We start from the raw sequence: 18,640 nt of genomic DNA, 5'->3' as shown, positions 1-18,640 counted from the left end.
TGGCTGGAGGAGTTCATTCAACAATGCACCAATGTTCCTGTTTTCCCATAGTTTGTCATTTTTGTCACAGTTTTTTTCCAGCATTTGTCATTTTCTTTTTTCGTCAACTTTGCCAATCGGGCGGGTGTGAGGTGGCATCTCAAAGGCTGGAATTTGCATTTCTCTAATTAGTGATTTAGATATTTTTCCTTATGGTTATTGATAGCTTGAATTTCTTCCTCTAAAAAATGCTTAATCATATCCTTTGAACATATCCATTGAGAAATGGCTTTTATTTTCATAAATTTGGACCAGTTCCCTATATATTTTAGAAATGAGACTTTTATCATTTATGATGAAAAATGCTACCCACATCTAGAGAAAGAACTGATGGAGTTTGAATGCTGGTGGAAGCAGACTATTTTTTACCTTTTTTCGTGTTTTTTTTTGTCCGTGTTTTCTTTTACAACATGACTAATATGGAAATATTTTGCATGACTGCACATGTATAATCTATATCAAATTGCTTGCCATCTTAGGGAGGGAGAAGGAATTTGGAATTTAAAATTAAAAAAAAAAGAATGTTAAGAATTGTTTTACGTGTAATTGGAAATTATCTATGTATTGTGCATATGCATGTATCTACATATGTACACATGCGTATATGTGCATATATACCTACATATGTGTGTATATATACATATATGAAACTATCAGAAATACTCACTACAAAGATTCCTCCTCCTCCAAATTTCCTGCTTCTCTCATAATTTTAGCTGCATTGGTTTTATTTGTGCCAAAACTTCTTAATTTGATGTAATCAAAATCTACCATTTTACCTACTGTGAACCCCTCTATCTCTAGTTTGGCCACAAACTCTTCCCTTATCCATAGATATGACAAGTGATTTCTTCCTTGCTCCTCTAATTTGTTTATGATGTCATTCTTTCTGTCTAAATCATGCACCCATTTAGAGGTTGTCTGGGAAAACAATGTGATCTTTTGGCCTGTGCCTAGTTTCTGCCAGGCTACTTTCCAGTTTTCCCTAACTGTTGTTGTCATACAGTGAGTTCTTGCCCAATAGTTGGGATATATGGGTTTATCAGTCACTAGGCTATGATGATCATTTGCTTCTGTTTATGGTGTACCTGATCTGTTCCACTGATCAACCTCTCTATTTTTTACCCAGTACCAATTTTTATTATTATTATTATAGCTTTGTAGTATAGTCTGTGGTCTGGTACTGCTAAGTCTCCTTCTTTAACAATTTTTTTTTCATTAATTTCCTTGATATTCTTGACATTTTTTTACTCAAGATGAATTTTGTTATGTTTTCTAGGTCTCTAAAGTAATTCCTTGGTAGCTTGGTATGACGCAGAATAAGTAAATTAACTTAAGTAGTATTGTCATTTTCAGTGTATTGGCTTGGCCTACCCATGAGCAATTAATATTTTCCTATTATTTAGACCTGTTTTTATGTATTTAAAGAGTTTTTGTAATCATGTTCATATATCATTTCACATATATAGTCATATATATAGTTCCTATGTCTATCTTGGCAGATAAACTCCCCAATATTTTATATTGTCTAGTCATTTTAAACGGAATTTCTCTTTTTATCTCTTCCTACTGGATTTTGTTGGGAATATGTAGAAATGCTAACAATGTGGGTTTGTTTTATATCTTGCAACTTTGCTGATGTTATTAATTGTTCCACTTATTTTTTTTAGTTGACTCTCCAAGGTTCTCTAAATAAAGTATCATATTACCTGCAAAAAGCAGTTATTTTGTTTTCTCTTTACCTATTCATATTCCTTCCATTTCTTTTTCTTATCTTATTGCTAGAACTAGCATTACATTGAATGGAAGTGATGATAATGGACAGCCTTGCTTTATCCCCAGTCTCATTGGAAAAGTCTCTACCTTATCTATATTACAGACAATGTTTGCTCTTGGTTTTAGATAGATACTACTTACCATTTCAAGGAAAGCTCTAATTACTCATATGCTTTTTAGTTTGCTTCTAGCAGTAATGAGTGTTGTGTTTCATCAAAAAGCTTTTTCTTCATAGATTGATGTAATTATATGTTTTTTATTATTTTTGTTGTGGTCACTTATATTTATAGTTTCCTAATATTGAACCAGCCCTGTATTCCTGATATAAATATAGCCTAGTCTTGGTACAGGATCTTTCTGATTCTTAGTCCTTTTGCTAATATTTTATTGAAAATTTTTGCATCAATATTCATAAAGGATGTTGATCTATAGTTTTCTTTCTCATTTTGACTCTATTCGGGTTAGGTATCAATACTATATTTGTGTCACAGAAGAATTTTGATAGAATCTCTTCTCTTCAAACAGTTTATATAGTATTATAATTGATTGTTCTTTGAATGTTTGATAGAATTAGCTTGTAAAAGGATCTAGTCCTGTTTTTCCCCCCTTGGAGAACTCATTTATGGCTTATTAAATTTCTTTTTTTAAGATAGGGTTATTTGAGTATTCTATTTCTCATTCTATTCACCTGGGCAATTTATATTTTTGTAAATATTCATCCACTTCATTTAGATTGCTAGTTTTATTGGCATATTGTTTGGGCAAAATTGCTCCAAATAATTGCTTTTGTTTCATCTTCACTGGTTGTGAATTCATCTTTTTAAATTTTTGATACCAGCAATTTAGCTTTATTCTTTCTTTAAAAAAAATCAAATTAGTCAATGGTTTATCTAATTTGTTGTTGTTTTAAAAATATTTCTTACTTTTATTTGTTAATTCAATTTTTTTTTTTACTTTCAATATTGTTAACTGCTACTTTGATTTGTCAGGATTCCTATTTTGGTATTAAATTAAGGATTTTTAATTTTCTAGTTTCCTGATTTTTTTGGTTGCATTCACAATTCATTGATCTGCTCTTTCTTTTAGTGATGTAAATGTTTAAAGATGTAAAATTTCCCTTAAGTACTGATTTAGCTGTATCCCACAAATTTTGATGTTTTTTCATTGTTGTCATTATCTTCAATGAAGTTATTGATTATTTCTATAATTTGTTCTTTAACCTACCCATTCTTTATGATTATGTTTGTTTCCAGTCAATTGTCAACCTTTGCTTCAAATGTTCTTTATTGAATATACTTTTTATGGTGTTATGTTTAGTAAAGGGTGCATTTAACACTTCTACTTTTCAGCATTTGATTGTGAGGGTTTTGTGTCCTAATTCATGACCAATTTTTATAAGTTATGCAAAGTTAATTGAAAAATAGGTGTACTCATATCAGATTGTGCTCAGTCTTGGGGAGGGTGGGGGGAGGAAGGGGGAGAAAAATTTTCAACTCAAAAACATATGGAAGTGATTGTTGATAAATCAAAATAAATTAATAAAATAAAATAAATAAGATAAAATAAAAAGAACTCCAAAAAGAAAGAAAGAAAGTAAGAAGGAAAGAAAGAAAGAAAGAAAGAAAGAAAGAAAGAAAGAAAGAAAGAAAGAAAGAAAAAAAAGAAAAATAGGTGTACTCCTTTCAATTCCCATTTAATATTCTCCAGAAATGTATCACATCTAACTATCCTAAAATTCTATTCAGGTACTTAATTTCTTTGGTTTGCTTGTTTTTGGTTAGTTATCTATTTGAATTGAGGTCCCTCATTATTGTAATTTTACTATCAATTCCTCCTGTTACTCACTTAGCTTTTCCTTTATGAATTTATATGCTATGACATTTGGCGCTTATATTGACATTAATTCATCGTCTGTGTGGTACCTTTTTAGCAAACTGTAGTTTCCATGTTTATTTTTTTAAATGGGTCCTTTCTCCTCCCCACCCCCCACCTCTCTAGGGTCATACTTAGTTTTGCTGGATAAGTTATTCTTGTTTGCAAGCCTAGATCTTTTACCTTCTAGAATGCCACATTCTAAGCTCTCTCCTGTTTTATGGTGGTGGCTGCTAAGTCTTGTGTAATTGTGACTGTGGTTCCTTGGAACTTGAATTCTTTCTTTCTTACTTACTGTTTGCAATATTATTACTTTGACTTTGGAGCTCTGTATTTTTGGCTATAATATTCCTGGGAGTTTTCATTTTGGAGTTACCTTCAGGAGGTGACCAGTGGGTTCTTTCAACTTTTACTTTACCCTCTGGTTCAAAGTGATCTGAGCAGTTTTATGATTTCTTGAAATATGATGTCTAGGCCCTTTTTTTTTCTTTGCAGAAGGAGAGGCATTTTTTCCTCATTCTGTTTTCTAAATCAGTTTTTTGTTATGAGATATCTTTCATTTTCTCCTGTTTTTCCATTTTTTGGACTGTTTTTCACATATTTTGATGACTTCTGGAGTATCTTTAATCAATTTTAATTTTCAGGGAGCTATTTTCTGGAGTACAGTGTTGTGCCACTTGTTCTAAGCTCTTCATTCTCTTTTCATGTTTTTCTTCCAAAAATTTCGTTTGATTTTTAAATCAGTTTTGGCTTTTTTTTTAATTGCTTTCTTTAGCTCTTCCTGGAATTCTTGTTAGGCTTGTGTCCAAGATGCATTTTTCATTGAGGCTTGGATCATAGATGTTTTCAAGTCAAGTGTTTTTGTCTTGAGCTTACCTGACACCACAGTAGCTCTTTATGATTGAGTTATTATTTTTTTATTTGCTCATTCTTCTAGCCTACTTCTTGATTCTGAACTTTATATTAGTGCTGGGATCTGCTCACCTCTGGAGATGTCTGGCTTGAGGTTCTGTCCTTTTGTATCCTGCTTCTTTCACAGTTCAGTCTAGGAGCCTGAAAGCTTTCAGTGCTCCCAAAAATATATGATTTGGGGAAATGTCTGTTCATGGTCCTCCTGGTCTGAACTCCACCAGTTCATGACCCAAGTTTGGGTCTGTTGTCTTGTCCTTAGTTGTCGGTGTCAGCAGGCAGCTGTTGGACTCACCACTAACAGTGGTGGGAGTTTCTCTATGTCCAGAGGGACTGAACTCCCCTTTGATCTAGGACCTGTGCCCTGGTTATCCCACTGCAGGCTTAGGCACTGGGTTGCTCTGATCCTGGGCTCAGAGCCCCATAATGCTGCTTGCTTCCAGACTTAACCTTGCTCAGTATGTAGCTAGGACTCACACTCTTTTTTTTTTTTAATATAAATTTATTTATTTTTAGTTTTCAACATTCCCTTCCACAAGTTTTTGAGTTCCAAATTTTCACCCCATCTCCCCCCTTCCCCCACCCCAAGATGTCATGCATTCTGAATATCGCTTCTCCTACTCTGTCCTCTCTTCTATCTCTCTCCCCTTCTCTTATCCCCTTCCCCTTCTATTTTCCTGTAGGGCAGGATAGACTTCTGTACCCCATTTCCTATATTTATTTCCCAGTAGCATGTGAAAACATTTTTTTTTAAACATACGTTTTTAAAACTTTAGGTTTCAAATTTTCTCTCTTCCTCCCTCCCCACCCACCCTCATTGAAAAGGCAGGCAACTCAACATAAGTTGTACGTGTGCAGTTATGCAAAACACATCCATAGTAGACGTGTTGTGAAAAACTAACTCTGTTTCTCTTAATCCTATCCTGCCCTCCCATTTATTCTTTTCTTTCTTTTGATCCTGTCTCTCCTCAGAATTATTTACTTCTGATTAAGTCCTTTCCCAATCTGCCCTCCTCTCTATCATCCCCCTGCTCTCTTGTCTCCTTTCCCCCCCTATTTTCCTGTAGGGTAAGGCAGATTTCCATACCCAATTGAATGTGTATGTTATTCCCTCCTTAAGCCAAATCCTATGAGAATAAGATTCACTCATTCCATCTCACCTTCCCCTGTTTCCCCTTCCACTGTAAGAGACTTTTCTGTTGTTTTTTTTGTGAGATAATTTACCCCATTCTACCTCTCCCTTTCTTCTTCTCCAAATATAATCCTCTCTCATCCCTTCATTTTATTCTCCAGATATGACCCCTTAATCTTTGACTCACCCCGTGCCCTCTATCTATCTATCTACATATAAATACATATAATTTTTTTCCTCCAACTACCCTGATACTGACAAAGGTAGGACTCACACTCTTGAATGCTCCTTTCTGCTCTGGGTCTATGACTGGGACATTGTTAACAGACAAAAGGGCTGCCAGACAGCTCCCACTCCTGTGTCCAGTACTTGTTCAGGAATCCTTGGGATCTCTTGCTGTTCTGCTGCCCCATCTCAGCTCTCTTTAATCTCTGGCTATTGGAATGCTCCCTCCTACCCAGTGTACCCCTGGACAGATCCCCATCTCTAGGGTCCACAGAGCTCTCTGTCTATCTCCCCAACCCACTCTGGCCTGGCAAAATGATTCACAGTGACTTTCTTAGTTGTCCTGATCAGAATTCATTCTGAAGCATTTTCCAGATCTTTATTGAGGAGATATGCTGGGCAAGCTGAGGCTAAAGTGCTTCTCCTCTCCCCTGACCACCTTGCCTCTGCCTCTGCCCCAGGCTCACTGATGAATGAATCCTGGGGGGTGGGGACACCCTGGCACCTTCAGTATGAGCTGGCTTTTCCCAGTGGGCATCATCCAGTTTTTCCAGGAGTTGGTGGGTAAATCATATCTCTTCCTTGGGAAGGTCCCAAGTCAGGGCCCCAAAGGTGCACAGTTAGGGTTTGCTGAATCTATCACAGCACTTCACACATTGTGGGTCCATCCCCCGCACGGAGCAAGGGACCAGAAGCCTACTGGGTGTTCTGAATGTCTTCTTGGAGCTTGGTGAGCAGCTGCTTTCAGTGAAGGATTGCTTTGCTCTGCAGGGTATGTCCCAACATCCAGACCTCAGAGGTCTTCTTAGCCTTATCTGTCCAGAGCTTTTGGGGTAAGGGTAAGTAAGGTCTCCAAATGAGTCTGTGACAGAAAGCTTTAGGATAGGACTGGGCAGAGATGGATGGTGCCACACCCCATCCCCCTTTTCCCCACCTGGCCTCGATGGCTGGGGGAGTCCAGGCGGAGAGCAGAGCTGTTCTCTGAGCCATCTGAGCTTGCCTGGGCCTGAAGCATTTTGAGCAGGGCTTGTGGGGGGCTGCGTATGAGAGGCTAACACGCGGCAGACCTGGCAGCATATGGCTGGACAGAGCCCGACATTCCAGGCCCCTCCCATGCAGCCGCAAGGGCAGCCTCAGAGCCAGAAAGCTCAGGGTCTCGCCCTCAGAAAAGCCACAGGAGCTGCCTCCTCACCTGTGGCTGCGGCTGCCCTATGGGCCGAGTCAGCAGCTCCTCCCTCTCACGTTGGGGCTATTGGGAAGGCAGCTTACCTGCTCAGCACTCCCCTTCCAAAATAGAATCCCAGCAACGAGCTCAGCCTCTAATTACCTCCATCCTAACCATCAGTCCGACCAGTGATGACTGTGATCGGCCGGTCTCGAGTTATAATTATAGAGCTAGAAGGAAAAACTGCCGACTTTGTCCCGGCTCGTTATAAATATCACGTAAGCCATCTTCTCCTCTCTATGATTTACTGTATTGGAAGCAGACTGTGCTAGAGCCAGCCCCCATCTGGCCCAATGCTCTGGAAATCCCAGCATGGGTGCTCCAAGCCATCAGCCCTGACCGACATTGGCTTGGGGATGGAGGGTGGGGGGGGCACGGGGTCACAAGGTATGGCCTGGAGTCCGGGGTCTCTTGCTGGCAAGTTGTGTGGACCTGGGGAAGTCACCTATGGCTGCCATCTGAGGAACCTCACTTGCTCTATTTGTCTGAGGCAGGCATACAGTGGGAAACCCCAGGTACCTAACAGCCAAGGCCCAGGTTACATTCGCCACCACCACTGTCAGCCATCGGTCACTGCATGCTCTGTGCTTGCTCACATGCTGATTCTCAAATTCTCTCAGTCTTTCCTGAGGAATGCTTGTGGTTTACTACCAGAACATAGTAGAACATTCAAGTACCATGGCATGCCTGCCTGGCAGTGCCTGGTATAGCATTCTGAACTCAGCTGGCTCATTAGGTAAAGGCTCAGTTAAAAGGCCCGATGAAGGCAGGGCTGTATGTGTGTGTGTGTGTGTGTGTGTGTGTGTGTGCGCGCGCACACATGCATGTATGTGCACTTGTGTGTATGAGTGTGTGCGTGCATTTGTGCCTACATGTGCATGCACGTGTGTGTATTTGTGTGTGTGTGTGTGTGTGTGTGTGTGTGTGTGTGTGTGTGTGTGTGTTGGGGGAAAGTGTTGGAGTGGCCCCCTTGAACTATTGAAAAGCTTTTCTTTCACTCTCTCATTATTTGGGTTCCCTCCCCCAGTAGGGTCTCCATCCCTGTGGGTTCTACAGGCATAGAAGCTGGGCCAGGCCGCCAGGCTTCAGGAATGGAATCTGCCCATGGCATTCTTCCTCATGACAAGTGAACGCCTGTCCAAAACTTACTTCTGGAACTTGCAGTTTGGCTGGCTGCCTGTGCCTTTGGACTGAGCTCTAGGAAGGCTAATCAGCTGCTACAGTTGCTGGCCCTCCAGGGAAGGCCAGGCATAGGCACACATGTTAGACCTCAGGGATGAGACTTCAGAGATTCCCTGGGGCCAGCAATCACATCTGACACAGGAGGCCTCCGAGATCTAGACAGTGAAATCAGCCTGACCTAAGCTGATGGCAAAGCCAGAATTCAAACCTAAAGTTTTAGGACTTTGTTCTAAAGTCTTAGCATGACTTTCAGCCATGTAGTACTCAGATCCACCTTCTGATGAACTCTGTCTCATACTCAGCAGGACAACAAGAGATTTGACATCAAAAGGCCCCTGGTATGCCAGGTAAGCTCCTGACTGCCTTTCCCTGGTCAGCCCCCAGGTTCACAGAACAGGTCAGTTAGGTGTCTAGAGCACTAGAATTGGGGGTAGGAAGACCTGAGTTCAAACCTTGCCTCAGACACTAGCTGTCTGGTCTTCCTAGCTTACTGACCCTGGGCAAAGCCCATAACCTGCCTAAATCTCAGTTTCCTCACCAGTAAAAGGCGACAGCAACCATATGTGCCTCCCAGGGTTGCTATGAAGATGAAATGAGATCATGTGGGTAAAGCATTTTATTCAAGCTCTTATGAGACAGGGAAGCAGGAAGGACCAGTGGGGACTTGGGATTCTCTCATGCTTCGTGGGAGCTTTCCAAAGATGCTGCCTCCCTTCCTTTGCTCAAGGCAAAACTCTCTGGGCAGTACAGCCCCCACTGTGTGTCCTCCGCATGTCTGAGAACAATTTCATCTTTCACAAATGATGGCCTAGGTTTCAAAGAGTGGCCCAGGTTCCAAGGGATGGCCTGGGTTCTGAGGGTTGGCCCAGATTCTTAGGCATAGCCCGGGTTCTAAAAGGTGGGTCAAGTTCTTAGTGGTAGCCTGGGTTCCAAAGGATGGCCTGGGTTCTAAGGGATGACCTGGGTTCTTAAAAGGGGCCCGGGTTCCAAGGGGTGGTCTGGATTCCAAGGGGTGGCTCAAGTTCCAAGGGGTGGCCCAGGTTCTAAGGGGTAGCCTGGGTTCTAAGGGGTTACCCTGTCCTGGCTGGGTTTCAGGGCCTCGCTCTCACACACACTTCTGCTGCCTGGTGGTTCAAGGTTCACCTTCCTGCTTTCAGGGGTCCAGATCAAGCACCAAGTGGGGCCTCCCTGTGACTCCAGCCCCTCCCCCTCTCCTCTTCTAGTCTAGGGGTACATTTTGCAAGAAGGCCCTAAGCCAATCTCCACACTGATTTCTACTCTCCATCCAAGAACTAAGAGCAGAAACTAAGCCCATTCCCACATCACACAACAGTGAAACAGCCCCAGGAGACAGAAGGGCCCTCACCAAGAAAGGGGCTCAGGATAAAAGGTAAAGGAGGAAGGTCACCTTTGGGGAACCCCTCAGCACCATCCTCATCAGAGGAAGGTTCCATGCAGGCCAGGGGCACAGGAGGCCCTCAGGGTCTAAGAAGCCCCTCATGGCTAAGGCAGGGCCGACTCTTTGGAGGGTTTCAGGGGGCTTGGTCAAAGTGGCCACCTTGACCTGGGTGCGAAGTCTACCACTGCTATTTCTCAGCAGGGTGACCCCTGACAAGTCATTTCCTCTAGGTGGACCTCAGTTTCCCTGGCTCTAAAAAGAAGAGTTGGACCGGAGGACATTTAAGGTTCCTCCCAGCTCTCCATGCGTGATCCAAGCTGGAGACTGAGGATGCTGAAGCCACTGGCCAGATGGCTCCTGCCCCCTAGGCCTCTCCCAGGCCTTCTCTTATTGCCCAGTGAAGCATCTGCTTGAGCACCTGCTGCCCCCTACTGTCCATTTTTAGCCTTAACGAAGGGCACGCTTCTGGCTGCTGGCATCCCAGGAGCCGACAGCCACAGCAAGAAGGCTCAGGCTGGTTCTGCTCAGCTCCGGGGAAGTACTAGGGCCAGTAGGGGGAAGGTGAGGGGCAGATTAGGCTTCATTCCTCACCATGAGAGCTGTCCAGTGCGTAGTGGAGCAGAGGAGGCTCCCTAAAGAAGTAATGAACCACAACCCCGATTCGTGAGGGTGCTGAGTGCTTTGGGGGGCTGCTGTGGGGCATCCCTGCAAGAGGCACACAGGCCAGTCTGGCTGCCTTGGAGAGCATGTGAAGGGACCAAATGAGGCTGGCAAGGCAGGCTGGAGTCAGACCGTGGAGGCCTCTGCCCACCAGACTGGGGCATTCACACTCCATCTGAGAGCCAGTGGAGTCATGAAGAGTCTTTGGTGGTGGGGAGATGGTCAAAGCTGTGCTTTAGAAAGATTTGGGCCTTTCCTGCCCACCTTCATCCCTTGGCACACAAGAAGCTGCTCTGCTCAGGGACAATCCAGTCCTCCCCATGCCAAAGAACCTTGGTCCACAGCTCTAGTAGGCATGTTTCTCCTCCTTCCCTTCCCCCTCTGTTGCATCCTTTGACCCCCAGCCTCCTGACATGGGTCTGGATTCTTCTGGTCTCTGTGCATCTTGATGACCTAGAGCATAGGAAGGCCAGCCCTTTTGCCTTGCCCTCTGGGATGCAGATGACCTTGAACCTTCTGCATACAGAACTGCTGTTTGCTCCAGGAAGAACTTTAGGCCAGGCCACTGGAAAGTCCACCTGCCTTCCATGCAGGTGGGATCCTTGGCCTTGGTCGGCCTCCCTCAGATAGCCTTCCTCCCTAAGGAGCACAGTGAGCTGGGCACATCCTGTCCCTGGCTTGTGAGCTCTGGTTCTGGGTCTGTTAGGGATGCTTGGCCTCCCTCTGCACTGTCACCATTTTGAAGCTAAGGAGAAGCTGCTCCACAAGGGGAATCCAGTTTGCTCCCCAAGTAGACTAAGGAACAATGACTCACATCCAGGACCCCTGATTCCTTTCCTCCAAGACTTCTTTCCAGCCTTATTCATTCCAACTTCTCTGGATGTGCTAAACTGGATTTTCCTATAACCCATACCCCTACTCCATTCCATGCTTTCTGAAGAGCTCCAGTCTCTAGAGAACTATGCAGACCAGCCTTGTAGGGGGAGGAGGATATATTACCTAATGCATGTTTTTCTGTTATCATTTTAGCTAGAGGAAGTGATAAGCTCAGGTGACAGGACCAGCAAGGGATAAAGCCCGGACTTTAACTGGAATCTTGGGAGTGGGGCACTTCCCATGATGTCTTGCTCATTCTTCTGCTTCGATGCCCTCTCTCAGCCCCGAATCTCAGCTCTGCCCACACAATAAGGGAGAAGTTGCTATTCCAAGCCAATCCAAAGGTGACCCACCCTACCAAAATAGGCTGGATTTCCCCCAGCCAGAGGGGATGTTTCCCTTGCACTGACTTTGGAATGAACATGTCATGTTTCCTCTCCTCTACTAGAGTGTAAGCTCTATGAGGACAGAGACCTTGCCATCTTCATTTTATATCACCCCCAGGGCCTCACACAAGCTATAAGCACACAACAGGCATTCCAGAAGTATTTGTTGAATGCATGGATAGCCAAGTAAGTAAGAGAATGGAGGAAGGAAGGAAGGAAGGAAGGAAGGAAGGAAGGAAGGAAGGAAGGAAGGAAGGAAGGAAGGAAGGAAGGAAGGAAGGAAGGAAAGAAGGAAGGAAGGAAGGAAGGAAGGAAGGAAGGAAGGAAGGAAGGAAGGAAGGAAGGAAGGACGGATGGGAGGGGAGGGAGGGTGGAGGGAAGGGGAAGGAGGAAGGGAGGGAAGGTAGGAGGAAGGAAAGAAGGAATGCTGTGTGGGAGGGGCTCAGAGACCAGTGTGGCTGGATGGCTGAGCGCAAGAGGGAGATTAACAAATGAGAAGTGAGTCTAGAAAAACATATTGGGGCCAGCTATGAAGAGCTTTAAAGGCTAAGTAGGTAGCGGTGCCAGGTAAATGTTTAACAACCAGCTCTTTAGGGAAAAAAATGCCACACTTTATAGTTTAATTTGTATAATTAATATTCTTTTCCATCACTTCCTTGAGTCTAGAAAATCAGCAAAACAATGCATCCAACTTTGATTTATAGGGTTTATTGTCTTCCAGGGTGCAAATGCTCACACTGAAAACTGAACAATTAGCTCCCCCAAGCAACTGAAGAGCTGTAGCTGGCTTCAGCATAGCCCTGTTAATAGGAATTTTATATTGATCCTAGAAGCCACATGGAATTGTTGGGATTGTTGAGTAGGGAAGTCACATGGCTAGATCTGTGTTTAAGGATATTACTTTGGTAGCACATCATGGGACTGACTGGAATGGCAAGAGACTTGTCTCCACCTTGGGTTTTTCTGATCCCCTAGGAGGGCTATTCCTCTGGCTCTCTCTGCACTGGCAGCTGCTCCCACATCCTGTGCTCAGGAGTCTGATTTGTTGTGCTGTTTAGGCTCAATGCTCTGTTCAGAATATGTAAAAACCTGGGGGTGGGCAGAGGGCACTGCACAGGCCTGGAGTGCCCTGGGCTTTGCCCCCTCCCACCTCAGTTATGAATGTTTGACAATTTTCCTGGACCCTCATTTCTAAGCCGAGTAGTGGCTGCCTCCTCTGGCCACAGGAAGTCCCAGAATTGTGTCCTGCTGGGGCCAGTGCAGCCATAGGGAGGCCTGTTCAAGTCCTGCTTTAGCTAGAGTGTCCTTGCCCTCTTCAAGGGTCTGAGAGTCTGTGAAAACCACTGCACTGGGCTCTCTCTGGGACAGAAGAGTAAGGAGAGCTGAGCACAGGATCAGTGTTCCCCACTGTTAACTGAGGTTAACACTTTTGTAGGTGACTTTGGATGAAGGCCCAGAGTGAATGCTCTAAAGCACTGAGCTGTTCTCAAATCAGTGTCCAGCTACAAGGTGGAATAGACAAAGTCTTGTCTGCCAAAGACCAGCAGGCTTAGTGGTTAGCGAGCCCTTCCCCTCCCCAGGAATATCACCTCAATTCCTCTTTGGTCCCCAAAGTCCTCAGAGTAGAAAGTTAGGAGCAGCCAGGATGGAGAGGCCAGCTTCTTTCAAGCCTTCTGGGAAGCTCCTCCTTTGGTCTCCTGCTGGGGGCTTGGCTTTGTGCAAGCTTTTCTCTCAAAGCCGGAAGTGGAAGGAGATTCTTGCTTGGAGAGGCCCTGAAGGAAACCTGCCACTAATAGGGTGAAGAGTCCCCAAAGTGGGACCAAAGGAGAGTCCAAGTTCTCCCTTCCCAACAGCTCCACCTGCCCCTCAGAGCCTTCATCTCCACCAGTATGGAGAGAGTCCCACACCAATGGGCCTTGGGACAGTGGTTACAAATAAATAATAAGATCTATGTTTAAAGACAAAGACAACATTCATGACTTTGATTTGAGTGAGGGAGGGCTGTGCAAGGTCACCAGCCTCACTTTCTCCTCCAGAGCCATCTGGGGCCAGTGGACAGATATCATCAGGATGACTGGAGATGGCCCAGGATGCAATGGGAGATCTTGGCCCTTTTAAGCTAAGGTCTTTTCAAGTTCTCACTTTGAGTGCTGGCAAAGCCCATTTAGTGAATTGGCCTCTTTAAGGAGTAAGTCAAGAGATGGCCACTTAAGAAAAAATCAAACCGGGAGAGGTCACTATTTACATTCACTCTGAGCCAGGAGGATCCAAAAAATAACCATTAAGGATCTATTGTTGTCCAGTCCATGAGAGCCAGGGTGAATTTGGTTTAAGGCTTGGTCCTTTTTTTTTTTTGTGAGGGCAATTGGGGTTAAATGACTTGCCCAGAGTCACACAGCTAGGAAGTATTAGGTTTCTGAAGTCGCATTTGAACTCAGGTCCTCCTGACTCCAGGGCCAGTGCTCTATCCACTGTGCCACCTAGATGCCCAAGGCTTGGTCTTTGAGAAAGAAATCTTGCCAATAAACCCCAAGTTAACTAGATAGCTTTTGGCCATCAAAATTTACCTTCCTCTGGGCAGAACAACCTCAGGTAAGGACAGGGGAGGAAAGGGAGGAGAGAGGAGGAGAACAAGAGGAGAGGGGAAGAGAGGAGAGGAGAGGAGAGGAGAGGAGAGGAGAGGAGAGGAGAGGAGAGGAGAGGAGAGGAGAGGAGAGGAGAAGAGCTTTCTACAGTAATAGGAAAGTGAAGGAAGAGGGGAGGCCTCAGAATGAGTTCAGTTTGGGACATGTTGAGTTTAAGAAGTCTACAAGACATCCTTGTAGGAGATGGCAAATAGATAGTGGGAGGTATCTTAAAAAAAAAATCAGTAACGCAAGAGACCCACGAGGAAGACTGAGCAGGAGCCCGGCGGGCCTTACAGTAGGATCAGTCAGGGATTACTCGTTTGTTTTTCCTCCGGGGCGTTTTCCAGGAGTAATAGATGGTAAAGTAACAGTGTAGCCCTCATGCCCACCCCAGGGATTAGTTTTTGGGACCTGTCCCCTTCTAGTTATTTTGCATCTATCCTCCCCTCACATCTCCCAGCATAGACCGTGTTAGTTTCAGGGTTGTTGCCAGCCTCCCCACGCCATTGCGGCAGTTACTTTTGTATCCAGTCCACCTGGCGAAGTCTCCTGACCTAGACAAAGTCAGTTTCAGCGTCTCCCCGCGCCCCGCTCCGCGTAGCAACATCTACTTAGGCTGGTGCCTCGAGCTGCCCGGCGGTGGGCACTTAGAAGGCACCCACCTCCCACACGACCCGGAGCCCAGGAGGGGCGGAGCAGGGCGAGGTGCAGCGATCCCGAGGTAGGACGGTCTCCGCTCCCGCGCCCCACCCAGGCAGCTGCTCTCCTCTCTTAGAAGCACCGCCCCCGGCACCTCCCCCGCCACTCCTGTCCCTCCCCTTCTCCCACAAGGCGCCGCGGCGCGCAGGCACGCGGAGCGGGACGCGGCGGCAGGGTAATCACGACTCGCGGTGTCGCTGGCGCTGTTGCGGAAGTGGGGCGGGGCGGGGGTTCGCTCATGGCCGCTGCTGTCGTCATGGAGACTTCAGGTGAGTGCACGCTCCCGGCCCTTTCGGGGCTAGGTGGGAGTGAGCTCCCGGGGGCTGCCCATTTCGCGGCGGGGAGACTGCGAGGCTTGGCTGGGGCGGGAGCGGGATCTCGCGCGGCTCTGCGCCGAGATCTTCTGTCTTCCGCAGACGACGCCGGGAACCGGCTGCGCTTTCAGCTGGAGCTGGAATTCGTGCAGTGCTTGGCCAACCCCAACTACCTGAACTGTGAGTTTCCAAGGCTGCGCTGTCGGTGGCGTGGCGAGCCCCGAGTCCTGGGCTACAGACAGCCGGGGAAACTGGGGCGGGAAAGGGCAGGATCTTTTTGAGTCAAGATCAGGGCTTAGAGCACTTGGGCTAGGAGGGAGAGGAAACTGAGTCTGCAGCCAGAGAATGATTTTGAGACTTCGTGTTAATAGTGGGGCTATTGGGATTCTCGGAGGCTGCCCCAATGCACTAGGCATCGTTAGGTCATGTTCAGCACAATATGCCAACTCCTTGGAGATGCCAAAATGCCCCATGTGGCTCTTCACCCAAGTCCTAGACCCTGCCTGACCACCTAGTAAGCTCTTCCTCCAACCCGAGCTTCGGACTCTGGTAAATGTGCTTTGTCCAGCCTTTCTCTCCAGTTACCTGTTTCTGCTCACATCTGTATCTCTCTTCATCCATCCATTTCTGTCTGCATCCCTCCCGACACCCTTTTCACTAGGGGTGGTGATTTGGCCTAGTGGAAAGAGGCCAGGCATGCCTAGCTGAGGGAAACCTCTGCCCCTTGGAAGGCTTCTCCGGTAGGTGTCCCATGGGTGGGCAGGCAGGCCCGAGAGTGACTTTTTTCCTTGTCTTCCAGTCCTTGCCCAAAGAGGGTACTTCAAGGACAAGGCCTTTGTCAATTATCTGAAATACCTGCTTTACTGGAAAGAGCCAGACTACGCCAGGTACCTGAAGTAAGTCTCACCAGCAGATTGGGATTGGGAGGCTGGTTTTCCTTAGACGAATCACACCTGATTGGCTTCCCTGGCGCCTTCCAGGGCTTTGCTCCCACCTCTAAGTGGGAGGTTGGCAGAGTGCCAGCTGTACTTCCATCCTTAATTCAGCTAGGCAGCTGCTGGAGTCAGGAAGACCTGCTTCCTAGCTGAGTGACTCTGGGCAAGTCACTTCCCCAATGCCCTTCTGTTTATTCTACTGTGTAAAGGGGATAATAGCCCTTCCCTTCCAGGGCTGTTAGGAGCAAATGAGGTAATAATTGTAAAGTACTTAGCACAGTGGCTAGCATAGAGTAGGGACTTAAGGAGCCTTCTTCCTTTCCCTTCCCTTGTCATAGAAGCACAAATTTAGGGTCACCCAACACTCCTCTTTGCCTGTTGGTTTCCAGGCCAGGGTCAGTGTAGACACCAGCTCCTCCAAGGGGCCTCCCCAGTTTTCCCTCACCCTGTGGAACAAAAGTTCCCTGATGTCAGGATTGTCCCTGGGGGCCCCCCACTCCATGGCACACCTACATTTGGATGGTTTCTAGCCCACTGTTCTGAAATGACCTGGGAAGTAACAAGCCCATAAGTGTCCCACAGAGGGAAGTAAACAGATTTAGGGCAGAGGAGCAAGGTCGATGACAACCCCCCCATTATTGGACTTTAGGCCTGGCTCCAGAGAGATGGGGTGGGCTGTGCCAGGCTTCATCGGAACTTGAATTCGGGACCATCCCTCCCCAGGTACCCTCAGTGCCTGCACATGTTGGAGCTGCTGCAGTATGAACATTTCCGAAAGGAGCTGGTAAACGCCCAGTGCGCCAAGTTCATTGATGAGCAGCAGATCCTGCACTGGCAGCACTACTCCCGAAAGCGGATGCGGCTGCAGCAGGCCCTGGCAGAGCAGCAGCAGCAGCAGCCACAGCAGAACAGCAGCAGTGCATCCTCAGCGGGAAAGTGAGGGTGGAAGGGGAGCCTCACAGGGGCTCCTTGTAAAGGCTGTTCAGTGACTCTGTACAAACCACCTTAAGGTTTCTTTATTCTAATTCCCAAACTGAAGCAAAGTAAAGTTCTTGGTCAGAAGAAGCCAATGGGTGAGCCTGAGTGTTTAATCTGAGTAGGCCTGTTAGATCCAAGGACTCCAGTGCTCCTACATGGTAGGGAAGGGCCTGGCTCTGGGGGAGGCCCTAAGAGGTGCTAAGGAGCCCAGGCAAAGCTGGGGGTGGGGAGGACTTGGTCCAGACCTTGAGAGCACCCACAGAAATAAAGGGAACTATAACAAGGAAGCCCTTCCATCATTTACAAAGGGTGCTGTATTTGCAGAACATTCATTAGAGGCTTTCTAAACATTTTTGCTAATGTTACTATCACACAATTGATCACGAGGTTCCTTTCTAATCGAGACATCGGGGCTGGCGCCTCTTGCTTAATCCTCCTCTGAAAACAGCATCTCCACCAGACTGGCTTTCTGACACTCTGACTCCACCAGCTTCTGAGGCTGGAAGAGAAGCTCTGAGTCAGCTAAGTCTCCCCTCAGCCTCTGGCTGTGACTGGTCCTAACTAGTCGGATCATTGACTTGGCGGCTCCCCGAGGGCACTTCTTTAAGACTCGGCACCACCCTCCACCCGCACCTAGGCCCGGGGGCAGAGAAAGAGCTGGGGAGGGAGAGGCAGGTATCACAGGGTGTCTCGTTGGCAGCGGGCGCCCCAGCCAGACCCGGAAAAGGGGCACAGGGCACTCACCGTCCCGTACTTGAGCAGGGTAGGCACCGAAGTCAGGTTTAGTTTCTTTTTGAAATCATTGTTGGGATCTTTCCAACTATGGAGCAAAGAGCAAGTAGCCCGTGCGTGCTGGGTCCCGGACCGCCCCCAGCGGCCCCCTCCCCCCTGGCCTCCCGGGTGCACTTACTAGGGCCGGTCCCCGACCTGGCAGTAGATGAACACGGCGTTCTCGGGGATGTGCTTGAGGGCCTCCAGGACCACAGGCTCGGCTACTCGGGGACGGAAAGAGGGAGGGAGAGAGGGGAGGTCATTGGCCAGCCGGAGAGTGAGGCCAGAGCCGGGGCTCGCTGGCTTGCTCGCCTTCCCCGAGCCTCGATTTCCCCCTCCACCCCACCCCCAAGCCTCAGTTTCCCCCGGCTCACCCTGCACGCAGTCCGGGCACCAGCTGCGGCCCTCGGCGTCCTTGTTGCCCGTGAAGTAGACGAAGATGGTCTTGTCCCTGTGCTGCTCCACCGCCCCGCAGAAGTCACCGAAGCCCGACACGCGCACCTCCTCGTAATGGGCCATGCCGGGTTGGCGGACCTGGACACTCTCTGGCCGGGGCGGGGCATCCACGTGGGGGGCGGGGCAACAGCCACTTCCGGGGGTCTTCGCTCCGCCCAGCACCGCCCTAGAAGCCGGAA

The 18,640-nt window shown here is 47.1% G+C and overlaps 2 protein-coding genes across 2 annotated transcripts; one reads left to right on the top strand and one right to left on the bottom strand.

Annotated features, from left to right (window-relative positions):
• The first annotated feature begins 15,125 nt into the window (after positions 1 to 15,125).
• MED31 (mediator complex subunit 31) lies at positions 15,126 to 17,321 on the top strand. Its single transcript, XM_020964693.2, has 4 exons — positions 15,126 to 15,276; positions 15,424 to 15,501; positions 16,121 to 16,217; positions 16,980 to 17,321. The coding sequence occupies exons 1-4, from the start codon at positions 15,246 to 15,248 to the stop codon at positions 17,194 to 17,196; spliced, it is 423 nt and encodes a 140-aa protein (XP_020820352.1). The 5' UTR covers positions 15,126 to 15,245; the 3' UTR covers positions 17,197 to 17,321.
• A 209-nt stretch (positions 17,322 to 17,530) lies between these two features.
• Positions 17,531 to 18,593, bottom strand: TXNDC17 (thioredoxin domain containing 17). Its single transcript, XM_020964694.2, has 4 exons — positions 18,380 to 18,593; positions 18,145 to 18,226; positions 17,979 to 18,054; positions 17,531 to 17,733 (listed from the first exon to the last, which is right to left on the bottom strand). Exons 1-4 carry the CDS (start codon positions 18,522 to 18,524, stop codon positions 17,662 to 17,664), a joined length of 375 nt encoding a protein of 124 aa, XP_020820353.1. The 5' UTR covers positions 18,525 to 18,593; the 3' UTR covers positions 17,531 to 17,661.
• Between the last annotated feature and the right edge of the window lie 47 nt (positions 18,594 to 18,640).

Source organism: Phascolarctos cinereus, unplaced genomic scaffold (assembly GCF_003287225.1).
Source record: "Phascolarctos cinereus isolate Bilbo 61053 unplaced genomic scaffold, phaCin_HiC Scaffold_7;HRSCAF=346, whole genome shotgun sequence".
Classification (NCBI taxonomy): domain Eukaryota; kingdom Metazoa; phylum Chordata; class Mammalia; order Diprotodontia; family Phascolarctidae; genus Phascolarctos; species Phascolarctos cinereus.
Note: the sequence above shows the minus strand (reverse complement) of the source record. Positions and strands in the feature narration are given on the sequence as shown.

Bases quoted from the DNA above. Each gene is read 5' to 3' on its own strand.
- TXNDC17 (XM_020964694.2), bottom strand. From the start codon at position 18,524: ATGGCCCATTACGAGGAGGTGCGCGTGTCGGGCTTCGGTGACTTCTGC. The intron at 18,227-18,379 runs GTGAGCCGGGGG...GTCCCCGAGTAG, and splicing joins GTGCCCGGACTGCGTGCAGG to CCGAGCCTGTGGTCCTGGAG. The intron at 18,055-18,144 runs GTAAGTGCACCC...TTTGCTCCATAG, and splicing joins CAGGTCGGGGACCGGCCCTA to TTGGAAAGATCCCAACAATG.
- MED31 (XM_020964693.2), top strand. From the start codon at position 15,246: ATGGCCGCTGCTGTCGTCATGGAGACTTCAG. The intron at 15,277-15,423 runs GTGAGTGCACGC...TGTCTTCCGCAG, and splicing joins TGTCGTCATGGAGACTTCAG to ACGACGCCGGGAACCGGCTG. The intron at 15,502-16,120 runs GTGAGTTTCCAA...CTTGTCTTCCAG, and splicing joins CAACCCCAACTACCTGAACT to TCCTTGCCCAAAGAGGGTAC.